This window comes from Anoplopoma fimbria, chromosome 6, assembly GCF_027596085.1.
Source record: "Anoplopoma fimbria isolate UVic2021 breed Golden Eagle Sablefish chromosome 6, Afim_UVic_2022, whole genome shotgun sequence".
Lineage (NCBI taxonomy): Eukaryota > Metazoa > Chordata > Actinopteri > Perciformes > Anoplopomatidae > Anoplopoma > Anoplopoma fimbria.
In genome coordinates this window covers 17,679,886-17,692,159 of record NC_072454.1, presented here as the reverse complement: position 1 = coordinate 17,692,159, position 12,274 = coordinate 17,679,886, and the positions used below count along the sequence as shown (strand labels likewise).

The 12,274-nt window shown below is 41.8% G+C and overlaps 1 protein-coding gene across 4 annotated transcripts in view; it reads left to right on the top strand.

Annotated features, from left to right (window-relative positions):
- The window catches only part of macrod2 (mono-ADP ribosylhydrolase 2), a 389,097-nt gene that overhangs the window by 104,538 nt on the left and 272,285 nt on the right, over positions 1-12,274 (top strand). For all 4 annotated transcript variants that reach the window (XM_054599883.1, XM_054599882.1, XM_054599881.1 and 1 more), the window contains exon 4: positions 9,357-9,386. In XM_054599883.1, coding sequence (XP_054455858.1) covers positions 9,357-9,386 — 30 coding nt within the window. The remainder of the gene's footprint in view (positions 1-9,356; positions 9,387-12,274) is intronic.

The following is a 12,274-nucleotide window of genomic DNA, read 5'->3' as shown; positions in this document are numbered from 1 at the left end:
GTATGATTATTTATGAGATCATCTCTCATCCAAAAAGGATTGTCTTATCTTAGTAGGCGTTTTCATCACTTACTTCAGTAGACTGAGCTGATGTGTCTTCATTTAGACTCTGTTACACTTGATTTAGGAGCGTACGTTGCTACAATTGCTGTGTATTTAGGCAAAAGGAAGATCTGTCTGATAGATGTGCAGTAAAACCTTACCATATCCACCACTATATCATTTTATTATTTAGTATATATTCAGTTCTCTGTCGCATACTTTAGAATTGCCATGTGTAATAGTAGGTCACAGAGTCTGTTTGTCTCCCATTAATGTTCTACAAAAATAAATGTACAAACGAGCTTTCAAAGTACAACCATTTTGATAAACTGCCTCTTTTACTGAACACACAGCCCATCTTGGCCTCAATGCTCAACGAGCAGAGCGCAAGATGCCGTTTTCTTTCTTCTTCTTTTCACCATGGTAACACGAATGATATGGCCTATCTCTTCTGGACTTATGATTGAGTTGCTCCAGCCTGATTGCAGTTGGGGCTCGAGGGAGATGATTCTCTGTGACAGAAACAGAGTACTTCAGGAGCCATGGCTCACTTCACACATCACCTCAACACTTACACCGCTGTGATCAAATAGACGCTGGTAGGAATGGATCCTCTTAAGTGCTGGTTAAGTGCATTTTGCTAAGGAAGTAAGAGAAGTTAAAATACATTTAGTATTAAAAAAAGACAATGCACTCTTCCTTAATGCAATGTCCTGCACTTAAGCTATATGGAGTCTAATTCTGATTCTATATACCCTGACCTGGCTGCCAAGGGCAAGGCCCTCATTTTCTATTTTTCTGCAAAGAGAAAGCAGTGATATGTAAGTAAGTTGATTCAGAAACCACACTTCAGTAGCCGAGAATCTCCAATTTAATGCTGTCCTGGCTCTTCCGTGTGGAGGAATCTCAGCCATGTTATTTTGGATATAGTGAGGGGAACTGTCTGGCTGCCTGGCGGGTACCTAGCTGTGGGTAGTGGACTGTGAAGGCCCTGAGGGGGTCTTTACCATACCAACAGGCCTGATTGCCAGTAAGGAAGAGGCTGCTTTAACGCAAGGCCAATAAATCCAGAAATGGGACTGGATAAATCCATAATATGCAGCTTCTGGCCCAAATCCTGCCAGAGCTCCGCTGTGACACCGGGCCCGGTGAAGTTTGCAGATAAACTATTTCATCTCAACCAGAAAATGATGGTGCCTCTTCAGAGTTTGCACACGTGCACAGGGTTTGTGAATATCAGTTGAAATATCTTGCTGTGTTAACTGCATATTAAAACTACATCTTGTCCAGTAAATCTTTTCAGCATGCATTAGTCATCTGCACTTGCATATACTGTACATGTCTCATGTGCTAATAGTGTTTCGTAGGATTGCCTCAGGCTTGTGAGCAATGAGGTGTTCTACGATGTCAAGACATAAATTAATATATGTCAGAATATTCCCACTATAACCATTTATATGTGTCATTAACTAGTTTAATTTGAGTATATATGAGGATAATTGTGTGACATTGCCATATCCACTAAACTTTAATTAATATTATGTTTAATTAGTCATTGCTCTCAACAGCCAGGCTGCAAAATGTTTGCAAAATAGCATAGAAATGCATAATTGAATGTGTTGTTTCTCTGAGACTGTGCTTGTGGTTTCTCACAAACCACAGACATGTTTTTGATGTTTTGCCTACCACATTGCATTTGTGATTAAAATAGCAGGAACGGATCGAAACAACTTCATCTAATCAACCCTGCTCCCTCCGCTGCCCTCCTTGCATTGTGGCTTCAGAGCCCTTGCAGTGAGTCTTTCTCGTTCATGTTAATTGGCTGTGTCTTTGGTGTTGAAAACAATTATTAAGTAACACTTCAATCGTTAGAAAGTTGTTTTCTGTGTCTGACTTTGGTGGCATTGACTTTCCCTTGGTGTCAACTTCAGAAGAAATACAAACTTGCACTTTGCAGAGCCCACCTACAGCTTTATTTTCTTGTAATTTCTCCAAGCTCCCTTCTTAGGATTGGGGGTTGAGCAGATGCAGGTAGATGTATATTTATGAGGGAGGATGTGTATTTCAGGGAGAAGCAGTGTTGTGAAAGGTGACCTTGTTAGATAAAAGGAGGGCTCGGAAGCCAAATGATGAAAGAGAATGGGATCATCCTGGGCTCATTAATGTGGATTTGAAGGTCAGGTAATTATAACAATAGACGTGTGGGCTGGCTTTGGCATCTGGTATTGTTGCTTTGTTATGAAGGTGACAAGTCTGCGGAGGAAAGGGATTAATCACTGTGACACCACCCTGTTGTCACATTGATGCATTCAGACATCATAACACTACTGCTATGGTTCTAAGAAGATGCTGCAAAAACAACATCATTTCAGCCATCAACAGCATATGACAAGTGCTGTTAAGAATATGAATAGGTTTAAGGAGCAACCTACGGTCGCCTGATACAGTAATGAGTATTTCAAAATAAATCCAACCTAAAATGCTATTCACATCATTGTTGTTGCAGTTAAGCCTTCTTTGTGTGTTTGACACACAAACAAGTCTCTTCCAAAGCTAGTGACGCTGTCACGAGTCAAACGCTGCTTCACACATGGCTGAGGTTAGTATGGTGTCACAAGGTTACCAAGGAATCCCACAGCAAAAGACTGCATATTTGAGCCAGATGAGCTTTTAATAGCTTGACTGAAAATACTGCAGAGAAGCCAAAAGTTCAACTCATCATCTGACTTAATGGGAATTTTGTTTGTGCTGAACGCTGAGTATCAGTACACATGAGAAATGAGACCTGCTTGATGATGTTACCGACACGTAATCAACTTAACATAACAACCCAATGAATGGCAAACAAGGTCTGCAACTCTGCAACAAGGTCCTCTTAAAATTTTACAACGCAGGATAACCTTGTAACTTACTGTAAGCTGGTGTGGAAGACTGGGGATATAAAGCTGGCAGTAAACTCTAAATTCAATTTAATTTGGTGTTGTGTTTCACAGCAGATGCTGGCCACATTTCTTTTTAAAACAAGAGGCTAACGCAGATTCAAACTAGCACAATTCTATGCAATTAAACTATAATATGCAAACATCAGAGTTGAACAGCGGCAGGTTTTTGCTGCAAACCTACCTTTCACCTTGGCAGCTAAATTATGTTCGGAGTAGACTATAAGATTTATGCTTTCACACTTTGTCGAAATTAATTTGAATCAATGTTTCACTTATTGCTTGTAACATTTAAGTAAAATACTTTGTGATGTAATTCTCTGACACATTGCACAGTAGAACCTTGTGTACTGTACTTGTTTCAGCCACAGTTGCATCATTTTAACTGTGTGTGTGTGTGTGTGTGTGTGTGTGTGTGTGTGTGTGTGTGTGTGTGTGTGTGTGTGTGTGTGTGTGTGTGTGTGTGTGTGTGTGTGTGTGTGTGTGTGTGTGTGTGTGTGTGTGTGTGTGTGTGTGTGTGTGTGTGTGTGTGTGATCATGCCACCTCTACCACATGTTTGTCTGGCTCACTCAGGCTCCTCAGGGACCACTAGAAGCTATAAAGAACAAAAAAATGCCAACCAGTATCATCAGAGCAGGCAGCGTGTGTGGTGAAGCATGCATTTCTGATGTTGCCACAAATAGGAAATGCCACTGTTGCCTCTCTCTCATCCCACAACTTGTGGCTCGTTTGAGATTTATTTCTATTTTTGAGAACTTCAGCAGCTACTAAAAGGAAAAAAGGGCCCCATCATTAAAGGTTAGAAATGCTTCAGTGTAACACAGAGCGCCACAGATATGACATGAGTTGCTCGAGATATTAAATCCTAGCCTGAATATTTGAGTTGGGTTGTAGTACGTAGTGCATGCACGTGTGTGTGTGTGTGTGTGTGTGTGTGTGTGTGTGTGTGTGTGTGTGTGTGTGTGTGTGTGTGTGTGTGTGTGTGTGTGTGTGTGTGTGTGTGTGTGTGTGTGTGTGTGTGTGTGTGTGTGTGTGTGTGTGTGTGTGTGTGTGTGTATACACAGGCTCAGTAGCTCGGCTTGTTAGGAACGCTGGCGAAGTGGAAAAGTGTCTGTGTGTGCAGCAGCACATTATTCCACTCAAAAGAATTCACTCCACTGACTCTGTGAACATCGCCATTCATAGCTGACATGTTGAGCATCAGAACACTGTGAAGAGGAATGTCTAATGACCATCTAAGTGTCAACCAAGTCTACAAATGATCATCTCTTTGTGTCTCCCATTTGCAGTGCATTGTGTTGTGGATGCTAATTTGTGCCCGTCAAATTAGCTGTGTATATGATTTCTAATTAAAGCAGGAGAATAGAGAACAAAAATATGTGACTCCCCTTTGATGAGAGTAGCTCTATGGACCTAGTTTGCGGCAGTTTGTGTGTTTGGGTTTTCTAAAATGAGAAATCTTTCTTTGTGGACCGGTAAGACACTCTTCAAAAGGCAGTGAGTGATACTGAAATCTGCAGATATGAAGCAGCATGCTGTTGCTATAGAGCATAGCAAAGATCGGCCCTAACACGGTTAATTTGACTTTTGTATTTACTGAAAGTCCTGCTATGTGCAGGCACAGATATGCTGGTAGCATTATATTGCAGTGGCTGCCCTGGTTGCTTTGAAAAATTGCACCAAGATTTTTTGGACCCATCTATCTGCAACAGAGCAGGCAACCTGAACCATAAAGATTTTTTATTAGTTTCTGTACCCCACCTTTTATTCCAGAGTCACAGCAGAGTACACTATTAACCTCTGAGCTTATTGAGAAGCGTGCGAGAGGATAAGGAGAGTGTGTATGATGGAGAATATTTAAAGGGTTCAGTTAAGGTGGCAGAGACCAGAAGGTAAACAGTGAATCTTTTTACTGCCCTGAGGTTTTGTGGCTAAGCACTAGCACTTCCCATTTAACTGCATGATCTAGGGCTCTGCTGACGACACCAAACACACAACCCAGATCCATGCCCCACTGCCCTCTGCACACACAGGACTCGCGCACTGAAGTGCACATGATCCGTTTTTATGAACGCTCTGCAAATATATGGACACACTGAGACAAGAGGGTGGTTTCACAACCCCTTTTCACTTTGTTTGTGTCTGTGCTGGCTTCCTGACGCAGTGCCACAATCCATAAACTGTGCCTGTGCTCTCTGGATAGAATACCGTTATCAATATTTTTCTTGCTGTCAAAATTCACAGCAGCGCCTCCACTGCATTGCCAGTGGCTGAGGGATAAATGAGGTTGCAGTGTGGGGTTAGGAGTTCAAAGGGCAGACAGGAAGTGGGTCCTCCCACAGTGACAGTTCAGGAATATGTTTGATGGGAGAGCCTAATGCCGTGGACCAGCAGTTCCTAATGACCTGCCATCTCCAGGCAGTCTGGGGAGCCCTTCCACTGAGATTTATGGCCCATGTTGTGGTTACTACTGGGACGACTCCCAGCAGCACTCCTGACAAACAGAAAGTCACAGCCTACCACTCTGGCTTCACTCTTTCTTCTCATTAACTGGGACTTCACAAATCTTCAAGGCTTTTCTTAACTACTACAATAAATATTCAGGTCCTCTGAAATATTAAAGCTCAAAGATTACTACAGTATTTTGTCCAACTTGATTGGATCCTTCAAGTTGTTTGAAGTCCCTGACGCAATGTCGCCCAATATCCGGCCATCGATGATCGTCTGGGGCTCTAATTCTTTCGATGTTTCCCGCACCACTGGCATAAGTTTGCACTTATCTTTGGCTTTTTGGCCAAGTGAGCATGTTGACTACATTTCCAATATACAAGTATTTTTCAGAATGGAATGCCATGGCCACCTGGATTGAAGTTAAGCGATGCGAAAATGGTAGGCACATGCTGCTTTGTGACAGGTATTTATTATAACAACTTGTATATCTGCAGTCCTTTCTCTTTCAGTTTCTGTTTTTGAACAGCATCTGACATTCAATTACACAGACCACCACCACCTATTGGTATGAAGAGTGATTTCCTCTCACGCAGGCGCAGAAGTTATGTGCTAGGTGGCCGTTGGCTAAAGTATTTGCGGTGCGTTCAAGTGCATCCCTTCGCCAAGACCCAGGCTTGAGGCGTCGCAGGGGATGTGGTCTGTTCTGTCCTTGAAGGAAAAATTGATGAATTGATTCATGGAATTCCCAAGGGGGTAGGCACTGGCAGACATGGAAGAGAGGATGGCAAAGTCAAAAACCCATTAAACATACATTCAAAGAGACAACTCCACGTGTATGCACTCAGCCACTGTAGAAGGAACCGATAATGGTCTTCTGATAATACTAATTGTTGGCTCTCTTACTGCTTCCCTAAAGGCAGAAATGTGTTGATCCACCACAAGATATCCAGACTGAGCCAAGGGCAGGCTCAAACAGCAAGGAGAGCTAGTTTATAATTAATACACACTCTATAAAATATGCATTATGGGGTGGATGTGGCCAAATATGGATTTCTGTTTTGATTTTCGCTCAGGGTAATTGAAGCACTTCTCAGGCAAGTCGCACTGAACAAGGTACAAGCTAATAGCCTTTGCTGCCGAGAGTGTTAGGGCTGCTCGGTGTGCTGCTGCAGGTTAGCTTCTCTACCAGCTGCTTCTTATTTGTCTCCTGCTTGAAGACGGATTGTCAAAGCAAGTCCCCAACCATTTGGGGATTTTAATGTCTCCCTTGATATGCATCGCTGTGGGCTGAGCTCGCCGCCTCTGTAGGTTACAGGTATTTTGTGTGCTTAAGCAGCACAGTGTGCTTTAAGATAAACTGCCAAAACACGTTTTGTGACATTCTGATCGTAAAAAGAGAGGATGCAGGGAGAGGGGAAATGAAAAGTCATAAAGCAGCGTTTTTACCCCTCCCTACTTCCATATTTATCAAACCCACCGCAGAGATGAGATGCCTGTCGAACGCTCTTCATCTCCCAGTGGGCTATTGCCGTGATCACACCAAGTCACATGCGGTTAGAAGGCATCTAACACCTCAAGCCCCAGACTGCCCCGTTCACCACTTCCACTACCCCACTTCACACACACACACACACACACACACACACACACACACACACACACACACACACACACACACACACACACACACACACACACACACACACACACACACACACACACAGAGAGTTGTGTCAGACTGATTAGCAACCACATCTCCAATCTCTGATTAGGTGTGGAGTAAATGAAGCGCCCCCCTCAGGTATGCATTTCCATAATGTCAGGTAATTAAACCCCAGTGTTTTAATAGCCCAGAAATAGGAAGACTCCCCAGGAGACTAGACAATGATGATAGACTTTGCTGAAGACCAAGCATACTATGAGCTTGCCTTGAACCAGCTCTGGAACTATTCTTTCCATTGTACTGATTATAAATAAATAAGCAACAACAAGCTTAAAACTGCTACGAACATACTTCATACTGCACGTTTTCGAACCATTTACCTTTTATAATTACGGTGATTAAGCCTTTCCTTTTTTTCTTTTACTACATTTGTCCATGTCTTTAAAATATGACCAGAAGCTGTGCTGTTTATGGAAATGCTTTTTGAGTTGCGTGCTTGTTGTTGTTGATAGCTGATAGATTTCAGAGCTAAACAAAAGCTGGCAGAGCACAAGTGTCTTTTTCATCACAGAAAAACCTGGAGAGGTGCTATTGTAAACATGACAGTGGATTGTTAGTACATCCCTGTCTGAGTTGCTGTTTCTTGTGTGTGTATGTTATGCTCATACTGTGCACGCACACAAACACACAACAAAAAGCCCTTTGATGGAACAAATTCTGCAGTGGGAGAGCTTTCTTTGTCCCTGTGCCCACTCATATGTGTGGTGCTCAAATGAGAACAATGCCAAGCCATGATGGTGCCACAGAAAGGTGTGGAAACTGAGTGAACTCCAGAAGTCCCCTTCATATTCGTAATCAGGCAACAAAAAAAAACAGCGTTAGGACTGTGCCGCTGTCACTGGAGAGCACTCCCTTCTCACGCTTGTTCATTATCTGTTGCTTGTGCGCCAAAATGTTTTCTAGAAAATAATAAGCTTTTAATGGGGTAGTGTTCACTGCTAATGATAGCCAATGCTGAAGCTGGAACTGAAGATCATTAAAGGCATGTTGCAGTGTATGCTTCTTCCAATGCCCGCTGGATGAACTACACTTCAAACACATAGGCTACCTACTTTCAGTAACACCAAAATTAACAGATGTACTTTAAATCCCCTCTAATCTTTCTCCTCTCATGTGCAAGGGATGTCTCAAACTGACAGATTTTAATGATGCTATCTCCACGAATATAGCTGACGTTACCTTCTTTTGAACCAGTAAGCTACGGTTAATGTCGGAGATACGCATTGACAACACAGGGCTAAGTAATACTATGAGTGAGTGTAAACTAAACTGTCTTAAAGCTGACAACAGAATAACAGTGAGCGAGGCTTTACTCTGAAAGATGTTCTACATAGCTATGTTGCAAATTAGATGAAAGCTTCAATCTTTAAGACCTCAAGTCTTGCACTGAAGCGCTACTCTCAGCTTATGTCCAACGTTTTGTGTGACAAGTTCCAATAAAGACACGACCCCTAAAAGCCATATGAAATCTGGATTTTTCTGTTGAGCAGCAGTAGAATCAACTGTCTCAAACATCAGGCCACTGTAAATTGCTTTTAATGAACAAAATTGTTTAATTCATCGAAACTTCTGTCATGTTTCCAACGAAGAAATCTGCCAAGTCGAGTGTATTGGAATTAGCTGCGGACTGAATCGCACGTTTGTTGCCAAATTTAGTATTCAAAGAAAAACACTGCCACACACACAATGATCACTTCTCTCTGTTGGAGATGTGATAAACAAACTATTGGATTAGATCCGTGTTACCTTTGGGTGTCTGTTGTTGGAAGCAACTGTAAAAATGATAACTCTTGTATTGCCGGGTACAGCTATTCAAAAGTGTGATTGCAGGTTTATCTGAGAATGCGCTATAAAAAATATGTATCATTATCATTCACGGCTCCTTCAGGCTCCTCTTGACACTTTATACCAACCAATTTTCTTTTGAGTGCTGTGAAAATATACGGAAGATTTCAAGATCATTCTATTCTGTTGTCAATCTCAAGAAATCTGTCAGTCGTATGTCTGTTTATTAGATATGTGCATGACACATTTGATAATTGAACAAGAGTTTCAGATCAAAAAGTTTTATATTTGAAAAATCTAATAGATGCAGTTAAACAATCCAAACGTTCCTGTCCAAATGTTGCTGACTGTGTAGAATGATCCATATTTGCTTGCTCTCTGAAGTTAACTGAGTCATTTTTTTCTCTCTTTTCAGCAAACTCCAGTCTTCTGGGAGGAGGGGGCGGTGAGTGAACACCTTTTGTTTTTTCTTTTTTATCATATCATTACTTGTTCCCAAGGTATTAAAGCCATTAAAGTTGCTCTCATCGGATCTCATATGGCACATCTGTATTCTTCTGCGGGTTCATGGCATACTTAAGTGTCTGTTTCCCTTCAAGTGTCCTTGTTAAATGTGGCTGAATGTGAGATCCAAAACATTAGAGCGCAGTGCAGCCTTGCACTGAGGGATGGTCATTACTTTAGCGGCCTGCCGAAGAACATTATCATCAAAGCAATGGAGGAAATCTGAGGCAGTCGACCGTGGTCTGGGAATAATGGGTTGGGAACTCCAGTAGGATGCGACTGCCCAATCCAACTGTTCTTCTTTTCTCAAATTTGTCTATTACGGTGACATGATTGAAATAATCATTCTTCACCGCAGTAAGATGAGATTCGGCTAAAATGCACCCAGTTAGACGTGGAATGTTAATTTTTCCTCTGAAGGGGAATTCTTGATGAAATGCTGGAATACGTGTGACAATGAAATAAGGTCACTGCTTCAACTCTGTCTGTTTATCCATTTGTGTTGGGTGTCACTTTGAATCTGTCACAGTTTCCTGACCAGCTGTACAAGGCCATCCCAACCGGGAAATTAGACATTAGTACATATAATGTAGTTTGTAAACTATCTGATCTAGCTATATATATGACATGTTCTTATGTAGTGTGTGTCGTGGGTCTCTATCACAATTACAATTACTTTCAGTAATGCAAATATTAAAACAAACAAATAAGACTTTCACTCATTTTTTTTTTTACTCTTGGGCCAAATATTCCATGTTTTCCACAATGCCTATGCATTCGTCCTGTATATTAGGACTTTCTGCTATCATGGAACTCAAACATATATTATGATATGGATGACATTCACATGTCTTACCGTACATCATATTAACTGTCAAAATTTTCCTCCAAATACCATAGTCCTACTACAGAAATGTGTTTTACTAAAAAACAGCTCAAAATCATTCACTTCTTTCTCTTTTTTAATAATAACAATTTCAACACCTGGCATGAAATATGAGTCATCAGAAGCGAGGGATGTGCATAAAGCAACACCAAACACGCAGCTTAGTTAACTGCTCAGTTCCCATGCCATCCCCTAGAGAGTACACAGAGCCTGAAATCTTACTCACATCTAATCGTGCAGCCTGGAGTGGCCCTCATCTCGTCTGTTCCACGGTTAAGATCGCAAACTTTCCAGTCGTTGTTGCATAACATTGCGGCATGCCAATCTGTATCAGCGACATGGAGAGACCCTCAGCGAGCAGCCTTCGAAAAAAACGTCTGTGATTGAGATCAGAGGTCACAAACTCGCGTCTCCATAACTAATCCAAGCCCTCGGGAGGACGGCATACTGTCCTCCTGATTGGTGTCTGTCTCTGCTGCAGTCGACTCTCACTATTCATTTGCCACGCACAGAGAAATGCAAGAAGCAATTTACTCTGCTATTATGTTTTCGTTATTGTTATTTGGTGGCAAATCGCCTTTCCATAGTTCTGAAAATCTCAGCCTGGTTGATTGATCCAGGTCATTCTTCAACTAGTAATGGGCATTAGGGTGTTACAAATTGCTCCGCTACAACACAACAGCAGCAAAATGAAGTCGATTTTTGGGGCTGTCAACACTGGAACGTGAGATCGTACGTGTCATTTAATTTCGTACTTTGCGAGAAAACATTTCGGTTGATTGTGACCTGCAGCTGTGCTTATTAACTCCAGAGGAATTCTAATTGTAGCTAGTGCCATTTTTTGAGAGCAAAGCCTCCTTTCATTGTTAATTGACTTCCAGCGATGCTATTCCTGCCAAGTTACTGGCACAAGATACAAGGTCAATTCACTGTTAAATGATAACACTTACTTTTTCTAGTGCTTATAATGACCACGACAAGTCCATGTTGCTTCATTATTTGTGCATTCTTTAAGCTTGGTTTTGTTATTTTGGCCATGCTAAAAAAAGAGAGGAAGCGATTATAACCAGTGAGAGATTACCGTTATCTATCTATCTAGCTGAAAATGATACTTTTCCTCCCAAAACAAAGCTCTACACTTTTTGTCTTTTATCTGCACAGGGCCAAAAGGGGGCTTTATCTTCCAGTGTCCTTATCACTAGACGATGGCTGCTAAACCTGCAAAACTGTTCTCTCTCTTCTAACCCTGGCCCTCCCACTACCCCTATCTGTGGTTTGGCATGTGAAGACCTCCTGCCTTGGTGGCGGTGAGGATAGATGTGAAGAGGAGATGTGCTCTCATATAGGGCTTGCCTTATCTCCCAGCTGTCCTCTCAGGGCTCTGCAGAGGGGCAGCTTCACAACAGGATGATCCATCATGTTGGCCTCACACACCTGAGCCATGTTTAGTTTGCGCCGTTCTGGAGGCGGGCCTCCTGCCAGTATGTGAAAGCTGGACTTACTCTTTACTTTATGAAAGAAAAGTTATTTTACAACCAACCAAACTCTTTTTAAGTTCCTGGCTTAACACGTTTTTGAGGAATTTCAGTTTTTCCTCCTATATGTGTAGTTATCTTTTGGGAGAAAAGTTTCACCTCTCTATATATCTTATCATTAATTCAAGTGTGATGGTTACAGTAGAGCAGACAATGTAGTTATTTTTAATGGTGATAGTGTTGTTTGCGTGCAGCCTGAGCATGGTGGAAATAAGGGAACATAAACCTGCGTGAGATCTGTACCCAAAAACGGATTATTATATTCCTTCCAATAGTTAAAGAGACAGAAAAAAGTCTAGAGAATATTCTCATGCCCTGATGCTCCATTAAATCCTTAGAAATCACTGATGGGAATTCTCTCTGGGTTGTATGTCTTCAGCATTATGTACACAATGGGGTTAACCAAAA